Source organism: Nothobranchius furzeri, chromosome 10 (assembly GCF_043380555.1).
Source record: "Nothobranchius furzeri strain GRZ-AD chromosome 10, NfurGRZ-RIMD1, whole genome shotgun sequence".
NCBI lineage: Eukaryota > Metazoa > Chordata > Actinopteri > Cyprinodontiformes > Nothobranchiidae > Nothobranchius > Nothobranchius furzeri.
Genome location: NC_091750.1, coordinates 44,266,956 through 44,289,999, shown reverse-complemented (window position 1 = coordinate 44,289,999; position 23,044 = coordinate 44,266,956). Strand labels below are relative to the sequence as shown.

General features: G+C 45.2%; 1 protein-coding gene across 2 annotated transcripts; it reads right to left on the bottom strand.

Moving 5' to 3' along the window:
* Nucleotides 1–3,053: 3,053 nt before the first annotated feature.
* Nucleotides 3,054–22,971, bottom strand: sytl2a (synaptotagmin-like 2a). 2 transcript variants are annotated; one of them, XM_015960662.3, is made up of 17 exons: nucleotides 22,765–22,971; nucleotides 20,225–20,373; nucleotides 15,743–15,897; nucleotides 15,058–15,181; nucleotides 12,626–12,689; nucleotides 12,471–12,537; nucleotides 9,673–11,343; nucleotides 8,709–8,810; nucleotides 8,405–8,466; nucleotides 8,234–8,320; nucleotides 7,285–7,454; nucleotides 7,024–7,126; nucleotides 6,129–6,290; nucleotides 5,986–6,067; nucleotides 5,808–5,901; nucleotides 4,794–4,999; nucleotides 3,054–3,425 (listed from the first exon to the last, which is right to left on the bottom strand). In XM_015960662.3, the coding sequence occupies exons 1-17, from the start codon at nucleotides 22,780–22,782 to the stop codon at nucleotides 3,271–3,273; spliced, it is 3,471 nt and encodes a 1,156-aa protein (XP_015816148.1). In that variant the 5' UTR covers nucleotides 22,783–22,971; the 3' UTR covers nucleotides 3,054–3,270. The 2 variants fall into 2 exon arrangements, with proteins under 2 accessions (XP_015816148.1, XP_070411772.1); XM_070555671.1 differs by lacking the exon at nucleotides 9,673–11,343 and having other exon boundaries at nucleotides 22,765–22,970.
* Between the last annotated feature and the right edge of the window lie 73 nt (nucleotides 22,972–23,044).

Sequence of the window (23,044 nt, the reverse complement as noted above, 5' to 3'; positions counted from 1 at the left end):
TGATCTGTTTTGGTTATTTGCTGTTTTTTATAGTTTTTTTCTCTATCTGGTGCGGATTCCCTGCTAACATATGATCGAGACTTACTATTGTCGATCAGGTCCGCGATGATCAACAGTCATGAGACCAGTGATGTTGTCTGGTTTAGAGACAGTGTCTATGAGAATGAGGCAGGAGATAGGAGTGGAAGTTTCAAACCTCAAGTTGTTGAGGTTCTCTTTAGGGTGGTAGGATCAGGAATGAGTTCATCAGGTCAGCTCATGCTAGATGTTTGGGAGATGAAGTCAGAGAGGACAGACTGAGATGGTTTGGACACGTCCAGAGAAGAGACAAGGATGACAAGACAAGAACTTAGGATGCTAAGGTTGGAGCCACCAGGCAGGGGGATGAGAGGAATGCCAACAAGGAGATTTATGGATGTGGTAAAAGAGAACATGAAGCTAGTTTGTGTGAAGGTAGAGGACGCAGAAGATAGGACTACATGGAGACAGATGAAGAGTTGTGGTGGCCCGTAAAGGGACACGTCCTGAGAGAAAAGAGATTCTGATAACTATTTATATAGCACATTCAAAATGCAGCGTGAGAGCTGAACAAAATGCTGCAGGCAAGTTCATTAAAACCAAAACAACCAAAAAAAAACCTATGAAAGTAAAACCATCAATGCAAAGTAGTGAAAGCAAATCAAAGCAGCAAAAGCAATAAGAACAATAAAAAAGACAATAAATACAATAAACGAGACATAAATGCAGGTTTTTAAATGATATTTAAAAACTGTCAGAGAGGATGCCTGCCTAATTGTAAAGGGAAGTGAATTCCAGAGCATGAGGGCAGCATTGACAAACGCTTGTTCACCCCGTGATTAGTAGGACATCCGGGAGGTGCAAAGTAGCAGGAGATCAGCTGACCCGAACGTATGCATGGGTACATAGATGTGAGCAGATTGGACAGATAAGGAGGTGCTAAGTCGTGTAAGGCTAAAGTCAATTACTTAAATCATAAACGGAAGGTAACAAGGAGCCACTGGAGAAGTTCCAGGACCGGGGTGATATGGCTACGTCGGTTTGAGTTTGTTAAAAACCTAGCAGCAGCGTTCTGGATGACCTGCAGCCGGTTCAGGGCTGAAACAGGAGTACCAACAAGGAGTGTTTACATAGTCCAAGTGAGAGGTGATCACACTTGCATTGATATAGTTAGAAATTATATTGTTAAAAAAGCCTTAGAATATGTTTCTTATACATGAAGTTTCATCAAACTCAAATCTATTCTGGGTCAAAGGTCAGTTTTGTGCCCAAGACAAACCCTACTCCACTGAGTAGACCGAGTCTGAGATCTCAGCGGATGTTGAGTCCAACCCACTAGCAATGTTCACCAGGGTAGTCAAAAGCTTGCAGAGGCAGGCGCTCTGGGTGTTGTGAGGCGGCCATGATGTTTCTAATGTTAAACACAGGAAAAGAATGAAACCAGGACGGTCTGTTGCACTTCACTCCATCCAGAGTCTGTTCACGCTGCTCAGACTTCCTGGGATGGATTACTCTAGGGCAGCGGTACTCAATAGGCGGCCTGCAGGCCAGATCCGGCCCATGGGCCCCCTCTTTGTGGCCCCCGAATGCCCGCTCGTGCACCAAATCCATATAAAATAATCGTGATGCATCAGGACATAGAATCAAATTGAATTGTTGACCCAATAATCGTAATCGAATCTTGTAGACAAGTGAAGATTCACACCTCTAGTGTAGGAACGTCAGTGGTGTGCATGCACTGTGCTGTTATATTGCAGGCTGGTGTAATGAACCGTCAGCACCCCCCACTACGACAATCCAGCAGCAACTTTCGGTCTGGAGAGAACCTGCTGCAGGGATTAGGTATCTGCTTTGGGCTGAGAACATCCCCCAGGAGGAGCTGGAGAAGATGAACTGTTTCACTCTTTAAGTTGAATGGGCAGACAGAAAAGCAGGCAGATGGCAAACATTGTTTTTCACAGTTTCTCCAGCTTTGTTCCTTGTACAGTTCTAAACCTTTACATTAATGAACTTTACTTCAAGGTTCTGTTCATTACCTTTATGGACAGAATCTCTAGGCGCAGCCATGGTGTGGAGTGTGTCGAGTTTGGTGGCAGGAGAATCTCTTCTCTGCTTTTTGCGGATGGTCCTCCTAGCTTCATCCAGCTCTGACCTTCAGCTCTTGCTGGGTAGGTTCGCGGCCGAGTGTGAAGTGGCTGGAATGAGGATCAGCACCTCCAAATCTGAGACCATGGTTCTCGACCGGAAAAGGGCGGCTTGCCGACTCTGGATCGGGGGAGAGGTCCTACCTCAAGTGGAGGAGTTTAAGTATCTCGGGGTCTTGTTCACGAGTGAGGGTAGGAGGGATCGGGAGATCGACAGGCGGATTGGTTCAGCGTCTGCAGTGATGCGGACGCTGAGCCGTTCTGTCGTGGTGAAGAGGGAGCTGAGCCAGAAAGCCAGGCTCTCGATTTACCGGTCGATCTACGTCCCAATCCTCACCTATGGTCATGAGCTTTGGGTAATGACCGAAAGAACGAGATCGCGGATACAAGCGGCCGAAATGAGTTTCCTCCGTAGGGTGGCCGGGCTCAGCCTTAGAGATAGGGTGAGGAGCTCGGACATTCGGGAGGGACTCGGAGTAGAACCGCTGCTCCTCCGGATCGAAAGGAGTCAGTTGAGGTGGTTTGGGCATCTGGTCAGGATGCCTCCTGGACGCCTCCCCGGGGAGGTGTTTCGGGCATGTCCTGCCGGCAGGAGGCCCCCAGGTCGACCCAGGACACGTTGGAGAGGTTACATCTCCAATCTGGTCCGGGAACGCCTTGGGGTCCTGCCAGAGGAGCTGGTGGACAAGGCCGGGGAGAGGACGGTCTGGAGCTCCCTAGTTGGGATGCTGCCCCCACGACCCGGACCCGGATAAGCGGAGGAAGACGACGACAAGAACATATTCAAGGTTCACGGACTTCTCTCTGAACAGGAATTATCTTTGACATTTCAAAGGAAACTTGCTGAATATGACTTCCAGGAGTGAAAAATTAATAGTTTTTAGTCTTATAAAATGTTTTCAGTTGAAATTTATTTTGTAACTTTATAATTTACTCTTTTACTCTCGTAAAACAGAAATCTGTTATCTTAAGGGAACTCCAGCCCACCCTGCTTCTAATTACTTATTCACATATATTAAAGTTTACAAATGAACTGTCATCTCTGTTGAAGCTGCTCCGTTTAAACGTGTGTTGGTGCGCTCCTCCCGGTTGTGGCAGCTGGTTGTATTCAGGAGGACTTTGACATCCTCTTTGCCATCACCAACATCCTCAGCGGTAAAACATCCTCCACCCATTCGCCGTTCGACCGTAACATTTGGTGCCATAAAGTCACTTCGTTTGCTGCTGAATCCATCCAAGCCACCTCCACTCCGTAGCTCCTCCCTGCACAGAGACAGCAGAGGATCTGCTCAGTAGGACGTGTGGGAATTAGCATGAGGCAAAACTTGATTTGCACACGATTTTAGCGCTGACATGGCAATCAGAGTTTGGAGATAACTGCTTCCTTTTGCATCACTGCTTTTTGTCATTGATGAAGTCCATGATGATGAATCAGAGGACCAGGCGCAGGGTGGACTATAAATCCAGAGTTTACAGACAAAGGCAGAGTCTGTTGAACTCTTCCGGCTCAAGGCTCACTCGTTCACCCACGTACATCGTCTATTAGTACATTTTCTACTTTCATAAGTTTTGGTTGCTGCATCACGTTTTTGTCATTAAAGTCTAATTTTTCTGGTTTTCTACCTCTGTTATCCACACTGTGATTCGTTTTAAGTTAATATTAATTTATTTTGTTGACTCTTGTATAAATTTTACTAACCAAAGAAATAACAAGACAAGACAATGATGAAAATGATTGCCATCGGCTATTTTTATTTTAGTCAACTAAAAGCTAAGGTGAATTAAACAAATGACTAAACAATGACTTAAATAAAAATATTTTTAGTCAAGTGACTAAACTAAATTAAATATCTTAAGCAAAATCAACACTGCTTTAAAGAGGCCCTTCTCTCATATTTCTAATACATTTGCAGTGGCGTCTAGTAGGAATGAATGCCTTATAAGTCGTACTCTGGGGAATAAAAGCCTGTTTCAGCACAGAGGATTCCGCTGGAGGAGAAAGTAGCTTCAGACGACAGGATTTGGACTCTTTCTTCCTGATATTTGGACCTCTCTCCTCTGATTGGCTAACAGCAACATGACTCTACCACTGACTTTGTTTGCTCTGCTACGTTGATGTTTTATCGCCACAAATAACACAAGCCTGGAGGAGTTCTGCTGTGTGGTGGAGTTGCTAACGCTAACAGTTAGCTTCTATTAGCCGAGATGTTCTCTGCTGTTTCCTGGATGCTAAACCAAATACAGCATTCCCCATCGTGAGTCAAGATGGGTGAGTCCATGAATGTTCAGTGTGATGTAGATCTGTCAGGTTTTTTAATCCTAGAGTTTCACTGTCCGTTTTCTATCAGAAGCTAATGCAGGAGGTAGGCGTAGGAGACTATTTTCATGTTCAGCCTGCTTAAAAACCTCAGAGTGACTCATTATAACCAGAAGTAATCATTTTAAAATGGATTCTCAGTGAAGGACCTCTTTAAGTTGATTTATTTGACATTTTGTTGACGTGTGACTGAAGATCTTTTACAGCAATAAGACACAACATGTGACTGTGCTCTGCTCCAAATGCCCGTTAATCACCACATATTCCCACATTAAACCATTTGCTAAGACAAACACCTGGTAGTGAAATCCTACCTGTCCCTGGTCCCAGTCTCACACCACCTACGAAGTGGTTCTTCAGTCGGACGTGATCCCACACTGTGAGTTCCACACACGTCTCTTTGAGGTCCTCAGGCTGGAAGCCGTCATACACCATGGTGTGGTTGAACATGGGGTTGGCTGTGTTCTTCACCACGCGTGTTTGCTGTCGGCTCTTCTGGCTCATGTCAGGGAGGACGGTGCTGCAGTGAGAGTGAAGTTAGAGCTTTCCACCAATGTGTTGATTGCATTTGTGTCTCCTTGACTCAGGACAGATTATCAGTCTCTAGAATCAAATCTCATCTTCTGCTGCTGAAATCAAACCATCAGTGGTGAAAACAAGGTTGTTGTAGTAAACATTTAACAGGAACTACAGTTTTTATGTTTTACAAGGGTTGCAATGTTTAAAAGTACACGTATACTTTGTGTGCAGTTCCTGCTCTCTATTTCATCCATGGATAAAAAATGAACTTGGGACCACTGCTGTGCTTTTGGGGGTGGGGAGGTGAGTTTCAGCTCCACCTTCAGGTCCTGAGTGAAGGTGAAGCCCCAGAAAGACTCCACAATGTCCCCTGTGATCTGTGCAGGTGGAGCAGATGTTTCCTAAAACTACCTCTAGATCATTCTGGCTGCACCACTACCATGGTCCATGGTCCATCTCCATCACCTGGATAGATTTGTCCCACTGTTTGTCCAGCTGCTCATATTGGTCACCAGCTTGGCCCCTTCTCCTCAGGCTTGGCTCATCCTCCTCATACTGTTCACATTTTGATGTGGAAGGACATCCCATCACTACACCAGGAGTTGAGGGGCAAAAGCACAGAGCCTAAACTGCCAGATTCCCACTGACTGATTCTCAAACTTTCCACTCTAACCTTGATGAGCAGAGCAGGATCAGCTGTTCTGAATGAGAATGGACATATTGAGAGGAACCACAACAGCGATCCTTGTGTGAAGATAACGAGCAACTATGGTTGTTCTATTTAATGACACAACATGAAGATTTCCTACCATTTCACAAATGGATTGATGCTGGGAGGAAGATTCCTGCAATCCTTCACCCAGATCAGCAGCTCTCCAGCCTCCGGTCTGGAGCTGCCCTTACCTGTGGAAGCAGGAGGACCACGTTAAAGGTACTGACAACAAAACCAACATGAGAGAAAGAGAACCTGAAAGTTGTTCAGCTCACTGTGGGACGTGTGTGGGACAAATCTGAGGCCTACTCTCATCTGTCCTTTGTCCCGTGGACATGCTGAGGTCTGTGCTGAAGCCTGAGGGAAGAGGAGGATGTGTGTAACCATGTAAACACCAGACACATAAACAGGATCTTACCCTGGATTTGAGGATGTATTCATTTAGTTCTGTGTTGTTGAAGTCCCACTTAGACAAATCCAGGCCCACCTCCCCCAGGAAGCTGTTCCGCCCTAAAGGGTCATTGTGCCACACGGAGATGTTGAGATTTTGCTTTTTCAACTCCTCCATCGTGACCTTAAACTACAAAAACAAACAGGTACGAGAAGATGGTGAGGAAGTGCTTTCTTTACATTAGAAAGATCATTTTTCTTCAGTTCTGTCAGTTTATTTAAAGTCCTTTGCAACTGAAGCAGGGCTTGAGCTTGACTAGACGGTGGAGTTGAAAACCCCTGATTTAACAGCTGAACTGACCTGTTTTATAATGGAATTTATTACATTTTATAATCTACTAAATTTAATTTCACCTGGTTGCTTCTGTACCTTTAGAGGAGTTTCTGTGAACTGGAGCATCACAGGATCGTGGGCTAGCAGTGCCTACACCACGCTCAGGACAATCCAGACTTTTCTCATGCATCGTTCCACAAATGTGGAATGACCTTCCAAGCACTACCAGAACAGCAGCTTCCTTTTTAATTTTCAAGAAACTCCTGAAGACCCTGCTCTTCAGAGAGCATCTTCTAGCACCCTCCCTGCACCCGTCCTCCCTCTCTACTGTCCATTCCTTGTTCCCTACTCTCCATTGTTGTTGTTATTGTTGTTGTTAGCCTCAAGGGCAATATGTCGATTATCACTTGTAAGTCGCTTTGGACAAAAGCGTCTGCTAAATGCATAAACATAAACATAAAGAAAAGACAAAGAACATTTTCTTTACAGGTTATTATTATTTATACACAAAGGGTTAAAATGCTGCTGGCAGAGACACCTAGATGTATACAACAATTATTTTAGATAGATTTAAAGAATGTATTCTCACTTTGAGGATTTCGTTATAAGTTGGGTTTACCGTCTTCTTTCTAACGCTACTTTTCCTCTTGCCCAAGCGTGTTTTGTCAGGAAGCAGGTAACATTTCACATACCTGCAAAAACACGGGATTGGTTAGTTATTCTAAGCATGTCAAGAAAGTGAGTCAGCTGTTTAAATCACGTCTGCTTTGGTTTTAACTGCAACATTTGGATGACAACTGTTTCTGTTCTTATTTCCCTGTTGAAGATAGATTTAATGAGACTCTCTCACGGGTCAGAACGGTTCTTTTTGACGTCAGCGATGACCAGACCCCTGCAGAGTACCACAAAGATCTGAAGTTCTCCAGTCTTCTGGATGTAGTTGACTGCAAACTGGATGGTCCCCTGGACCTCGACACCTCCAGAGTCTATAGTGTGGACGCTGGTCATGCTGCTGCTCACCTGCTCACAGGTGACAGCAGGAAGAAACAAAAACACCCATCCTGGATCATGATCGCTCACAGATGTGCTTCTGCTTTCATCAGTATTTTAGAATACACCCAAACATTTACACACTGGACTAAATGTAAAACGGACAGGCACATGAAATATAATTAGTTTTAGTAGTTTGTTTAAAATTAAATGCATTTATTTAGCCAAGTAGATTTGCAATTGAAGTGGCCGGTACAGTATTTCCGCCACTATCCCCTGTAAAGAACGGGCCATTCACATCTTACTTATGAACCATAAAATGTGAGATTCCATAGAAATATGAAATATCAATCTGATGGATCTTTGAATATTTTAACCAGAAGATCGGAACTTTTTATTGCAGGGATTAAGCGACACTTCGTATTAACTCCAAGGAAAGAGAGAGAGTCAGGTTTAAAATAGTTAAGACATTTATTTCTACACAATTTAAACAAGACTAAATTTAACACTCTGAGTGCTGATGGAACTAAGGTGGAGTGAGACGTGATGAATGATGGTGGTGTGTGTGGAATGCTGTTCAGAACCAGCGGATCCGGAGAAGCATTTAGTTCTGAGTGGAAGTGAATGTATATATATATATATAAGTTTCATTGCCAATTTGTTTGATCTTTCTCAGGGTTCAACAAAGCTGAATAGCAACAGCGTTAAATTGTAGTTATGTAGATTAACAACGCTACACTTTGGTTATGCTGCTATAGCTTCTAGACATGTGAAATATTGCATCACCCTGCAGTCGTATGTAGACTTACAGATGATAAGGAGGCCATTCCTGAAGAGAGACTCAAGTTGGACATGGAGCTATTGGGAGTTTTCTGAAGCAGGCTGTCGCTGTCCATCTGACATCAACAACGAGAAAAACATGATTCAAAAACAAACAAGCCGGAACGTGTTTGGTGTCAAAATCAAAATACAAGATTTACCTCCTTCTTTTGAAGGCCAAGCGTAGAAAAACTGGTCTTCATCACCGTAGGCAGCGAAGCGGCTGGTAGGGTTCAAACGCAGGAGAGAAAAAACACACAATACTTTACACATTCCTGCAGGGGTGCATAGCTTTGCTGGTTTCTCGGACTTTGGGCAGATCTAGTAAATGTTTTATTACTAGATTTATAAAATGTACATATTAAAGAAGAATTTTTCTTTAGAAAACATATTTAGCAAAAAGACAGTTGTTGCGCAAACATGGCATGATGTTCGTAAAATAACACACATTAAACAATGTTTTACTTGTCTGAGAGGTGAGTTCTTCTAGACTTTTGGATGACATCATGTTCCTTGAAGATAATCGTTTGAGTGCAGATGAATTGGGGCTGGAGATTTCACCGTGAGCTGTGGAGGAGATCGGTTATTAAACGTTTCAGTCATGTAGATTCAGAGGACGCTCCCTTGCCTTTGTAACAGATGATATTGTTAGGAGGTCAAATCAGTCAATTAGCAGCTCATGTTAATGCTTCTACACATTCAGATGTTATCTAAGCATTTTGATTGACACAAGCTGAAACACAGCGACGAGTTGGTGCTCAGTCGTGGTAAAAGTAAGTACACCCTCCTTTAGTAGGATTCACCAGATCAAACCAAAACATCTTCCAACAGGTTCTAAATAAAAGACACCAGCTGTGTGGAAAGCTACAGATGTTTTTAGTCCTTGTGTTAACACACCCCTGTATGCTCCAGAGCAGCAAGCGTTCTGGACTCCTGTTCTTTTTCAGGAAATGTCCAAACATCCAGGAAATATGTAACCTGAACAAATGATTATGAAATCAAGCTGCCATGATGGATCTCAGAACAGCTGTCTGTGCTCTTTTTACACCATTCCAGTGGATTGCGGTCGGGGTATTTCCTGGTGTGGAAACCCAACGGAGCATCCCGCTTCCTGCTGCGGAGCGAGGATTTAGTTTTTCACACGCTGCATCTGTGTTTTAACCTTTCAGTTGTCAACAATGAAACTTCAGAACGAGTACCGCCTTGTTGCTCGCTGCAGGTGGTGTTTACCTGATCATAAAGGTGAGGTCGTGTGACGGCTCATTTTGTCCTGAAGCTTTTGTATCAAAGCAGGTGTACTTACTTACTACCATCCCAGAGGATTAGCTTATTTAACTGCACAACATGGACACATTGATTTGATCGTGTTCAAATTAGTTTAAAGGATCATCTTTGTGATTATCAGTGGAGACAGAAAATCAGATCTCACTGCCTGGGTTGTCCTGGGACGCTGTCCCAGTGAGGGACCAGAGGCCAGAGTTTCCATCTTCACTGACTCCTTGTTGTCTGTCTTCAGCAGCTGCCTCGTCTTGGTGAGAAGGACTACGCACCTTCCCCTGATGCCTGAGATCCTTCTGGGGGGTGAGGGCTTTTGTGAGTTGTATAGAAGATTCCGATAAATTTTCTGAAACCTGTTTGGAATCTGCTAAAGCCGAGGTGTTTGATCCTCTCTGTGTGTTTACAAGAGAGGTGAGATCTTGTCTAGGGTCTGGGTCTGTCTGCTCTCCAACATTAACGGGACTTCTCTTCACTCCTGGAACCGTAGCTGGCTTCATGTGCTCCGTGACTTTGGGGTCGATGTCTGTTGGGAAGGTTTTGAGAGGGGACCCTTCCAGCCTGAATCCTTTGGTGCTTGAGGATTCCAGAGGAAGGACCTTTGGGTTGTAGGTCTTTGATGGACTCCTCCTGACTTTCTCATCCTTGCCCTTTGATCTTTGAGGTTGTTCAGGACTGAGCTCCTTTCGGTCTGACCCGGTATCAGCTCTCATGTGCTCTTGGTGACATGGCGGTTGTGGACCTCCTGGACTACCAGCAGTGCTGAACCATAACTGTTCTGGATAGACATGATTCAGGTCTGTCCCCTTTAATGACTCATTGGGGTTTAAACTGGTTTCATCTGGACTGGTTTGTGCCTCTTCCGTCACTCTTCTAGAGATGATGATGATTGGAGTATTTTTCCTTTCCCAGAAATGTCTGAGCTCACTGATCTTACCTGGACTTTCCTCTTCAGATGTGGGAGGAGGAACTGGGATAACTGCTGGGCATGGTTCAGGAGACACTGTGCCTTTCTTTGATCCAGAAGCCCTTAACCCTGGATCTGAACCTGCTGAAGGACCATCTGTCTTCTCACAGATGAGGACAAGGTTAGCTCTGAATGTGCCGTTGTCTTTAGGTAGAGGTGACTTGTGTTCAGCCTGTGAGGAGAAACCATGTTCTGGTGATGGCTCCTCCGCTCTTAATTCTTGCTGATTGGAGTTCTTTCTGACACCAGAGAGAGTCTTTGGGCCAAGAGGATCATCCATTTCTGTGAAGGTAACATCTTCATGGCTTGCTTTTTCTCCAGTTAACCTAAATTGATGAACTCTGTTTTTATCCTGTGAAGATGCTTCCACATGAGATGGTCCCTCTGAACACAGAGTTGCCTGATTCACTGATTTATTCGTCTTCACATCTGAGCCTAATGAGGTCAGAGCTTCTTTAGACGGAGTGTTCTGCAGTGCAGAAAGCTGTGGAGATCTGACTTCTTTAAACTGGGATGGTGTCATTTTGGTTGTGTCCACAGTCTCATCAGAACCAAAGTTATGGTGTATTTCTTCATTGTCCTGTTCAGAGACAAGTGGGTCCTCACTGGGTGGATTCTGCTCTGGGACAATCAAAAGTCCCACCTCGGGTTTTCTGGCCTTGAGATCAGGAGATGAGTTTTTGTTAGGTGAGGACTTGGTAAATGAAGAAGCTGGTGTGTTTCCAGCTTTGGCATGGTGGAGATCGTCCTCTTCAGGTTCTGTCTCCAGCTCAGCTGGCTGATCGGACTCCTTTTCAGCCGTAACAGAACTGGACACAGCAGCAGTTAGTGGCTCAGAATAAAATACCTCAGAAACATCTGCAAAAACAGAGGGAATGTTATGCACACTTTGATTTCTAAGCCATCCATGTAATCACTGACTTGTTTAGTTCTAACCCTGCTCTCCAAGTCAATGCTTCCAGCTCAAACTGCAGACTTGTAATAATCTAGATGTTTTCCTCAGAGCACTTGCCAGTTTTTTCAGCGAGTCATGTGGTAAAGATTATCGTGTTGGAATGTGCTTCCATCTAAATCTTCGCTAGTCTCACAGTCTCAGACATGTAGCACAACCAAAACATCATGAAATAATCAGCTGTGATGCAATGTGACCCCAGCATGTACGCAGGATGGAGATGTAGAGATGTGTCCATCCAGGAACAGAAAGATTACAACTTTCACTTTTCTTCTACTAAGTTTAATTTGTCCTATAAAACCTTATAACAGTATAGTAAAGCTCACACTGATTTAATCACATAGAAAACCCAAACAGTGATACAGATGTCATCCCTGAGGTGAGGCTTCAGGAGTAAAGGTGGCTGACAGGTGGTTCACAGATGTTCATGTTAACTGGAGAACAGTTTCAATGTGTGTGTGTGTGTGTGTGTGTGTGTGTGTGTGTGTGTGTGTGTGTGTGTGTGTGTGTGTGTGTGTGTGTGTGTGTTGTGTGTTGAAAGGGTCAGAATTAAGAACTGAAACTGAACAAATTTCAGAAAACAAAACTGCTTCTGACACAAAAATGAGGTTGGTTCTCTGGAAACAAAACTTGTCTTGGAATGGATGGATGGATAGATAGCAGAATGGATGGATGGATGGATGGATAGCAGGATGGATGGATAGATAGCAGAATGGATGGATGGATGGATAGCAGGATGGATGGATGGATGGATAGCAGAATGGATGGACGGATGGATAGCAGGATGGATGGATGGATAGCAGGATGGATGGATGGATAGCAGGATGGATGGATGGATGGATGGATAGCAGGATGGATGGATGGATAGCAGAATGGATGGACGGATGGATGGATAGCAGGATGGATGGATGGATGGATGGATGGATAGCAGGATGGATGAATGGATAGCAGAATGGATGGACGGATGGAGGGATAGCAGGATGGATGGATGGATAGCAGGATGGATGGATGGATGGATGCAGGTGGTACTCACCTGCCTGTGGCCTCAGGTCTTTATCAGCATCTGCATCCATAAACTGGTTGAACGGATTATTTCTTAACTTCAGGAGAAAACAGAAACAGAAACTCGTGACCCCTCCAGATCTATGGCCACATGTGTCTGACCTCTAGATGTTGTTCTGCACGCACCTTTGAGGGGGAAACTGTTTTTTGAGGACTGTGAATGGCTTCATGAGTTGAATGGGCTTGAGACCTGTATGAATGAATGAGAAGCAAACATTGAATGTTTTACTTTTCATCTTTTCTTTTATCAAAAATTTCTTCCACTCCATTTTTATTTGACTACAAAAAAAGTAAAAGTGAAAAAAGTATTTTGTCTCTAAATTTGATTTATAAAGACTTTTTAACTTTCAGTTCAAGCTCAATAAAAATGGGTCGTAGGACACAAAGCTGAAGATGGTTCGCAGTTTCTGACTCAGAAAGGGCTATTCCATCTCATTCCTTCATTCCCTGAGCTCAAACACACTATTTATAGTTGACTGAAACAATATCACAGTGAATATTAGCCCCAACATCAGAACCATCATTTAAACTTTTTTGCCATTAAACTGAAATTGGTTCCCATTTCTAGATCAGGCTGCGCAGTGTTTAGAGCTGCTGCCTTGCAGCAAGAAGGTCCTGGGTTCGCTTCCCGGCCTGGGATCTTTCTGCATGGAGTTTGCATGTTCTCTCTGTGCATGCGTGGGTTCTCTCCGGGTACTCCGGATTCCTCCCACAGTCCAAAAACATGACTGTTAGGTTGACTGGTCTGTCCAAATTGTCCTTAGATGTGTGTGTGTGTGTGCATGATTGTTTGTCCTGTGTGTCTTTGTGTTGCCCTGCGATGGACTGGCTCTGTCCAGGGTGTACCCCGCCTGATTGCCCGTTGACCGCTGGAGATAGGCACCAGCCCCCCGCGTGGACAAAGCGGGTTCAGAAAATGGATGGATGGATGGATGGATTTCTAGATTAGGAAAGGGCCACTCCAACCAATATTTCTGCTTTTTGAGAACCTTTAATCTGCTCCAGGTATAAAACTACAACACCTACACGCTTCAAGGCTAAACTAAAAATCTATAAAACGTAGTTGGGGATTTGTGAAAGTTGATTCAACTGCTATTTCAGGACGAGTTTTGCAGCTGGACCGCATTACTTATGTATGTATATACTATTCACCATTGTGGGAGGGGATCTCCAGGAGGGGGTGGATCCAACTCTACCTGGGCGTCCACTGATTTATAATCTGGAAGTTGACCAAATGTGGAGGTGGGTGTAGATATTTGGCTGCGGTGGGATTGGGTGAGCGGTACGTATGCAGAGTTTTAATAGGTTGGAAAATGAGTTTGCGTGAGTACATTTTGTTTGTGTTGAGCTCAAGTAGGGTTTTAGTAAGGATTCCACGCTATGGTTTACAAATGAGGCCCCAGACCCACTGCTGGTAAAGAGGTGGCTTTTACGACTGCGTTTGAGCCATTATGAAGGTTCTCAGAGAGATTAGTGGGTCCTAAGGTGGTTCGTGGTACATAAGATTGAGATCCACTGGTCTGTAAGGTCATACCTCTTTGTTGTTAGAAGATTGTGACTAACTCTCTGTGAAAACCAGGATCATGTGATAGCTGTAAGAAGATCAGCAATAACTGGAGAATCAGTTAGTAATGCAAACACACTCCAGCAGCTGTAAAGTTCAACCAGACAACATCTGCTATGAAAGTAACAGGATTTCTTCATGAAGAAACAAACGTCCTCTGTCATCCAGTTCTTCAGAGTTTTGTCTTTGGGCCTTGGGCTCTTGATGGTAACATCTGGAACTGATTTTGTTGAGTTCACACACCTCTGGTTCATCCTGGAACTTTAACAACGACTGAAAATCTCTGAAAATGGACATGAACAAGCTTCTGGTGGACTCACACATCTACACAGCAGTCCCTGGTTCATTCCGACCAACAAGGTGATGGTCCAAGTTCCTAAATCCAGTTTATGGACGGTTTAAAGGTCTAGGCCAGGGGTAGGGAACCCTGGTCCTGGAGAGCCGCTGTCCAGCATGTTGTACTTTTTCTGCTGCTACAACACTGTTGATTCACCTGTTCAGTAGCTCATCAGGCCTGTTAATCACAGGTGTGTTGATGCAGGGAAACCTCTACAACATGTTGGATAGCAGCTCTGCAGGACCAGGGAGCTGAGCTCACACCTTTACATGTTGGACCCAACCTAGTGGGATCACATGACTTCCTGTTTCCTCTAACCATGACCCAGGACTTTCGCAGCCCAAAGAGAGGAGCTGCAGGAAGACGAGACTGAATCCTGCTTTTCATCTTTGCTGTTTCTAAATGAACAAGAAAGTAAAAATCAACCAGAACTGTTAGATTTTTTTTCTTCCCAGCCTCTTCCTGTTTTGTGTTTGTGGGATCGTGCTCTCACTTCCTGAATGCCATCGAACTCAGCAGATAAATACTCCTTATATATTTATTTCTGTACCTTTTTATTAGAAATGGTGTTGGTGTGCTTTACTTCACTAGTTCCTGGTTTAGACTTCACCACACCACCTCAGAACTCGTTAGCAGTTGGTTCTTGTTCCTGCTCACCCATCTGAGCCGGTCCGGACCTCGGGCACCTCGAGGATCCCAGAGAGAACCGGCGGGATGATCACATCTCTGTTTTCACTGCTGACAAAGCTGGACCTCTCAGGTGGCATGTTACAGAGCTCCACTGCAGCACAAAACACAGTCAAGTTTTTATCCACTCCATCACACCAAACCCACCCCTGGTGATTAGTGTTACGACATGGATGGATGTCCATGAACTTGAATACGAAGACATCGGGTTGGACGTTTCTTTGAAATGCAGCCTCATGACCATTTTCAGCCTCTCTGTATTGTTCCCCCCCCCCCCCCCCCCCCCCCACACACACACACACACACCGATCTCTGCTAATATCAGTTTGGGGCCGACAGATCACAGAGTTCAAAATTTTCACTACATGGGACATGATGGTTCACTACACAATGGTCTCTATAGGAGACAGCCTTGTGTTTGGAGTTTCATTCACTAAACACCTGAATCCAATTAAATTGGATTCTGCATCTTAATCTGACTGTCCACATCTGGTTTACACACACCGCCCCTCAGGAGAGGAAGGGCAGACAGAGATGTACTTCATCTGGAAGTTATTACTCACTAATCTTCATCAACGATAGCCTTCTAACCCCGTATTCTGATGTTTAATTGTTCACAGGAGAATGTGAAAAGATGTAGATGTAACAGACTTACACAGAGTCAAAGGCTTGTTTGTTTTTCTCATGGAGGCTCTGATGATGTCAGAGCCATGGATTCGGTCCTGATGGCGATGCTGCTTGGCCTTATAGAACCATTCTCCTGTCAGGTACTTCAGCAGTCTTTTGTCAGCCACAGTGCTCTGAAGGTTCCTGGGGTCAAATAAGACCAGATTCAATCACAAAAAGTATTTAGTCTGCCTCCAACTGTGGATGTTCTCTTTAACAGATCAGAGAGGCCGATAATTTCGTCATAGGTGCACCTCAACTATGAGAAACAAAAAGGGAAAAATCCAGAATATCACATTGTCTGATTTTTAAAGAATTTATTTGCAAATTATGGTGGAAAGCAGTGTTGGGCATCTGACGTTAGAAAGCAATTAGTTTTTGTTAAACATTTATTTTTTTCAAAAAGCAAATGAGATAGTAACTCAGATATCACATTGTAAAAGTAATTAGTTACCGAGCAAAGTAACTGTAATGTTACTTTTATCTTCTATAACGCAGTTGCGCTCTCTAATTTCTGAAATGTCAAAGATTTTTTAACTAAATGTCGTTGTCGTCTTCCTCCGCTTATCTGGGTATGGGTCGCGGGGGCAGCATCCCAACTAGGGAGCTCTAGACCGTCATCTCCCCAGCCACCTCCACCACCTCCTCCGGCAGGACCCCAAGGCGTTCACGCACCAGATTGGAGATGTAACCTCTCCGACGTGTCCTGGGTCATCCCGGGGGCCTCCTACCGGCAGGACATGCCCGAAACACCTCCCCAGGGAGGCGTCCAGGAGGCATCCTGACCAGATGCCCAAACCACCTCAACTGACTCCTTTTGATCCGGAGGAGCAGCGGTTCTACTCCGAGTCCCTCCCGAATGTCTGAGCTCCTCACCCTATCTCTAAGGCTGAGCCTGGCCACCCTACGGAGGAAACTCATTTCGGCCACTTGTATTCGCAATCTCGTTCTTTCGGTCATTACCCAAGGCTCATGACCATAGGTGAGGATTGGAAGGTAGATCGACCGGTAAATCGGTGAGCCTGGCTTTCTGGCTCAGCTCCTTCTTCACCACGACAGATCGGCTCAGCGTCCGCATCACTGCAGACGCCGAACCAATCCGCCTGTCGATCTCCCGATCCCTCCTACCCTCACTTGTGAACAAGACCCCGAGATACTTAAACTCCTCCACTTGAGGTAGGACCTCTCTCCCGACCCGGAGTTGGCAAGCCACCCTTTCCCGGTCGAGAACCATGGTCTCAGATTTGGAGGTGCTGATCCTCATCCAGACAAAGAACGGTTCAGAAGATCTTTCATGGACGTTAAAACAAAGAGTCAGAGTACCCGGCCCGGAGGTTTACCGGGGTCCTACCCTGGAGCCAGGCCTGGGGTTGGGGCCCGTGAGCGATTGCCTGGTGGCCGGGCTTTCGCCCATGGGGCCCGGCCGGGCCCAGTTCGAACCAGATACATGGGCTCATCCAACTGTGGACCCACCACCTGCAGGAGGAACATGTACGGCCCGGTGCAGTGTAAATCGGGTGGCAGACCAAGGCGGGAGCCTTGACGGTCCAATCCCCGGACAAGGAAACTGGTTATTGGATTAATTGTGACCACTTACAAAATGTTACACCCTTCATTTGGATACCATTTATAACGTGTTTGTGCATATGGTCATTTTTTAAATGAAGACTCTCTTACAGGTGGAATATGGAACATGAACACCAAAGCGAAATCCAGTGTGACGGTTGTAGTTGCAACAACAGAAGACATTGCTCCTCCTCAATCTGAGATTCAGCTATCGATCGGACCCTCCTCTCCAGTACCTTGGAGTAGACCTTTCGAGGGAGGCTGAGGAGTGTGATCCCCTATAGTTGGAACACACCCTCAGTTCACCCTTCTTAAAGATGGAGACCACCACCCCGGTCTGCCACTCCACAGGAACTTTCCCCGATGACCACGTAATTTTGCAGAGACGTGTCAACCACGACAGCCCTACAACATCCATAGCCTTGAGATACCCAGGACGAATCTCTTCCGCCCCCGGGGCTCCGCCGCTGTGTAGTTGTTTGACTACCTCAGCAACTTCTGCCCCCAAGATTGGACAGTCCATCCCCAGGTCTCCCGGCTCTGGTTCCTCCTCGGAATGCACGTAGTGGAATTGAGGAGCTCCTCAATGTATTCCTTCCACCGTCTGACTATAGCCCCAGTTGACGCCAGCAGCTCCCCATCCCCAATGGAAACAGTGTGAGCGAGTTGCTGCCTTCTTCTCCTGAGGTGCCGGACAGATTGCCAGAACCTCTTTGGAGCCGATCGACAGTCTTTCTCCAAGGCCTCACCAAACTCCTCCCATGCCTGAGATTTTGCCTTGGCAACTGCCACTGCTGAACCCCGCTTGGCCATCCGGTACCTGTCTGCTGCCTCCGGATACCCCACACACGTTTGGGTCTGCCAGGTCTACGCGGCATCTTCCCCTGCCATCTGATCCATCTCACCACTAGGTGGTGATCAGTTGACAGCTCCGCTCCTCTCTTCACTCGGGTGTCCAAAACATGCGGCCGCAGGTCAGATGATACGACTACAAAGTCTATCATCAACCTGCGACCTAGGCTGCCCTGGTACCAAGTGTACCGATGGGCATCCTTATGTTTGAACATGGTGTTCGTTATGGCCAAACTGCGGCTTGCACAGAAGTCCAATAATGAAACACCACTCGAGTTCAGATCAGGCGGGCCGTTCCTCCCAATCACACCCCTCCAGGTCATGCTGTCATTGCCCATGTGAGCATTGAAGTCCCCCAGCAGGACAATGGAGCACTATCGAGCACTCGTCCCAGGGACTCCAAAAAGGGTGGGTACTCTGAACTGATATTTGGCCCATAAGCACAAACAACAGTCAGGACCCATTCCCCGACCCGAAGGCGCAGGGAAGCTACCCTCTCATCCCCCGGGGTAAACCCCAACACATAGGTGGAGAGTCTTGGGGCTAACAGAAAGCCAAACCCAGCCCTCTGCCTCTCACCCGGAGCAACTCCAGCAAAGGAAAGTGTCCAACCCCTCTCAAGGACTTGGGTTCCAGAGTCAATGCTATGTGTCGAGGTGAGTCCAACTATATCTAGCTGGTACCGCTCAACCTCTGCCACAAGCTCCTGCTCCTTGCCCACCAGCGAGGTGACGTTCCATGTCTGAAAAACCACTTTCCTTTTCCGGGGATCGGACCGCCAAGGCTCCCGCCTCGGTCTGCCACCCGATCCACACTGCACCGGACCCTTCATGTTCCTCCTGCGGGTGGTGGGTCCACAGTTGGATGAGCCCATGTATCCGGTTCGGGCTGGGCCCGGCCGGGCCCCATGCGCGAAAGCCCGGCCACCAGGCGCTCGCTCACGGGCCCCAACCCCAGGCCTGTCTCCAGAGTAGAACCCCAGTAACCCTCCGGGCCGGGTACTCCGACTCTTTGATTGTATGTCCATGAAAGATCCTCTGAACCGTTCTTTGTCTCACCCTTCACCTAAGACTAATTTGTCATGGGAGACCCTACCAGAGGCACAAAGTGCCCCAGACAACATAGCTCCTAGTATCATTAGGGCACTCAAACTCCTCCACAACGATAAGGTGACGGTTCAAGGATGAACATGTCAGATATTCAGTAAGAACGTTCTCATGGGTATCTGGAATGATTATTTCTACTAGGATCAATAGAATTATTGATATCTGGAATTCATGTTCAGTCTGCCCAATAAATGTTTAAAAGGCCACTGTAGTTTTTAGGGATTGTGAGAGACCTGAAACTTATTCCCCACTAGTGCAGCTGTTATTATGGATGTTCTTATATTTTCTATAGTAACAGCATAGCTGTTAATGTCTTCATTGTCATGTTGACTAACAGGAATACAATTAGTACTAGGATAAATAAATGTATTACTATAAAATAGGAATTACAGAGAGGTCCAATTACTGATTACATTTGAAAACGGCTTACTATGGTATAATGTCCCCTGTACTGTTTTCACTCATCTCCTCACCTTTCTGAAGTGTTGTTTATTTTTCTTTCCTCATCTTTTAAAGATGTGTCCCTACCAACATGTCCCATCATGTTAATGTAATAATGGTCCCGCGCTTCTCGCCTTCCTGTTAATCAAAGATGAGTGTGTGCGGTGGTGACTAAATACTTTTTTACCCCACTGTATGTTTCTAGCTGAGGTTAGCATTGGGAGGTGGCCTTGGTAGAACCAACTGCTTCACATGTGTGAGCATGTTTGATGTAAAAACAGAGACCCACGTTGCTCTTCATCAGTGTTTGAGTGCATCTATAATGAAACATGCCCTGCTTCTGTAGACTAAAGCCATGCTTGTTCTGTACACCATTTATAAGGCTCCCTCTAGTTTGTTTAGTCTTCAATCTAAACTGATTATTCATGAAGGTACAGACAACTGAGATCTTATTACAATCTTGATATTCGTTAGCAGGAACAAGTCAACAAAGCACAAATACACACTGAATGCGTTTCTCCTCCACTCTCTTCAGATCAGCGTCTCTTTTCAGTACGGCCCGGATGCTCTCCTGCTCCTCCTCTGTTAGGAAGCTCAAGTCAATCATGGTCGCTGTTGTCTCCTGCTGCAGCTTCTGGTGGTTTCTGCTCTCCACCTGGGTTTGGGACAAGTGCCTTAACATTATCATGTGGAGTCCTGGAGGGATCTGTTAGACTGAAAAAGAGTCGATGAAGCATTTCTCTATCATCCTGATCTGAGGTTGGTTTCTGCAGCCATGTTTGATTCTTCAATGCCCGACCACGGTGGACATAATACAAAACTGTTTCTGGTGTTCTCAAGGTACAAGGTTATACATCAATGTTCTTATTGCTTAGTCAGGTCAAAGGGAGCTGGTGATCCAGCAGTCACCAGGTGAGTGGTGGGGGACACCATGGACAGGTCTTTAGTCCATCACAGAGACAAACATTCAGTCAGTCAAACCACGGGACTATTTAGATTCTCCACTTAGCCTGACATATATGTTTTTGGTCTGTGGGAGGAAACTGGAGCAGCCAGAGAAAGTCCATACATCCATTAGGAAAACATGCTAAGACCACACATCCATGAGGAGAAGATGCTAACTCCACACATCCATGAGAACATCCTAACTCCATGCATCCATGAGAACATGCTAACCTCATGCATCCATGAATAGAACATGCTAACTCCACGCATCCATGAGGAGAACATAACTCCTCACACCCATAAGGAAAACATTCTAAATACATGCATCCATTAGGAGAACATGCTAACTCCACGCATCCATGAGAACATGCTAACTTCATGCATCAATGAGTAGAACATGCTAACTCCAAGCATCCATGAGGAGAACATGCTAAGTCCACGCATCCATGTGGAGAACATGCTAACTCCACGCAGAAAGACCACAGCTGGAGTTTTAACCTACAACCTTCTCACTGTGAGTTATTTGAGTTCAGATGAACAGTTTTTCATGAAAGCAGTAAATTCATTAGGAAGGTCCTCCTGACACACTGGTATTTCAGTGCATCAGCTTCTTTTTCACCTTCCTTGCTCATGCAGCAGCACCACAGACTTACAACTGTTATTATTATCACATAACTAGGATGTGATGTACATGTGTCAACAAGGGGGGCAATCAAAATGAATAAACAGACATTTTTACTGCAGCTGACAAAATTTCCATTTATCTTTTTCCCCAAACGGAAGGCTGCAAGTTCCAACAATCCCCAACCAAGAAAGTTTCAGGAACTTGTTCTGCAGTCATGCAGCAGCTGTGCAGTGGTGTCTAATCACTTAGGTATGTTATCATGACTTCCCTTTAGAACCATGGTTCTATTGTGACTCCTTTTATTCATTATCCAGATTCTACATATCAGACTGGATGTTCTGTTTTTGTTCCAAATGACATGTTGCTGTGGTTTGTAGTGTTGGATGCTCCTGATGAACTTGAATGCAACCTGTGCTTCACTGGCTTGTGAAAAAGTCCATCAATCGTGACAATGGAAGAGTGTGAGTGTGTGTACAGATGCAGTGTTTCTCTCATTGGTATCATAATAAAACAATGACCTGCTGCTGGTCACCATGGTGACCTGATACCCCACTGGCACCAGCTTTAACATTGGTATTGGACTGAACTTGAATGATTGCTAGATGTTGGTTATTTGAAAAGAGATCTGGAGATTTCCTTAGTCCCCGTCTGCAGATGGAGGTGAAAAAGTCCCACAGAGCATGCTTTCACATTGTTGTAAATTTATGCCCACAAATACAAGACGCTGGTCCAGGTTATTTATATAAACTAGAAAGTTGTAACTGTTGCAGATCAGGTTTTAATTTTGGACCAGAAAAATCCTGGCATCCTTCTTGTTGTAGCTGTTATTAAACCTGACTTGTCAGATAGAGAAAGATTGGTGTTCGTGCAACGAAGCTGAAAGGTTTGATGACAAAATGGAGAATTTGTTTCCTGAAGATAAGCAAAAACAACTGAAATAGTTGGGACCAACACGAGAGGCTCTGGGAAACCTCAGCCACTGAAACTAATCTGTTAATCTCCAGATGCCTCAGAAGCTTTGCTGAAAACTCTACACACCAAGAGTTTAACTTTGTTTTGAAGAAGCTTCAGCTGTAAAACGGTGTGTAGCTAACAGCTGTTTAATCTGGGGACAATAAAAAGAGCTTCACCATGAAAGCGACCCACATGGAGTTTTAGAAACAGCAAGGAAAACAGTCTAGTCATGTTTAACTGCCATTCCGACTATTTATACATCTACTGCATCAAACAAATAATAAAATTCAATATATGGATATATGATGACAGATTTGTTATGTTTAGGTTTAATTATGGTGTCTGCCATCAGAAGAGTTTAATTTATACTAATGTAGGTGTCTTTGTTAGGAAATCTGACTGAGCCATCCTCATCTACGGTTATGAAACTAAACCAGACAAACAGAGAAACACCAGAGGAAGCAGAGACGAACGTGTACAGACGATTCTAGTTTCAGGATAAAAGAAAAAGCGTTAGCTCACCTTTCCTTGTTGCTCCATACTGAGAAAAACTCACCAAATATGTGTGGGAGGAGCTGTGTGTGTGTGTGTGTGTGTGTGTGTGTGTGTGTGTGTGTGTGTGTGTGTGTGTGTGTGTGTGTGTGTGTGTGTGTGTGTGTGTGTGTGTGTGTGTGTGTGTGTGTGTGTGTGTGTGTGTGTGTGTGTGTGTAAAAGTCTATACTTAAACTCCTCCACTTGAGGTAGGACCTCTCTCCCGACCCGGAGTTGGCAAGCCACCCTTTTCCGGTCGAGAACCATGGTC

What these genes read in the sequence shown, in the direction of transcription:
- sytl2a (XM_015960662.3), bottom strand. An exon ending in GTCCCAGGACAACCCAGGCA is followed by an intron (nt 8,811 to 9,672) that starts GTGAGATCTGAT and finishes TCTCCTCCACAG; the next exon opens with CTCACGGTGAAATCTCCAGC. An exon ending in AGAACTCACCTCTCAGACAA is followed by an intron (nt 8,467 to 8,708) that starts GTAAAACATTGT and finishes GAACCCTACCAG; the next exon opens with CCGCTTCGCTGCCTACGGTG.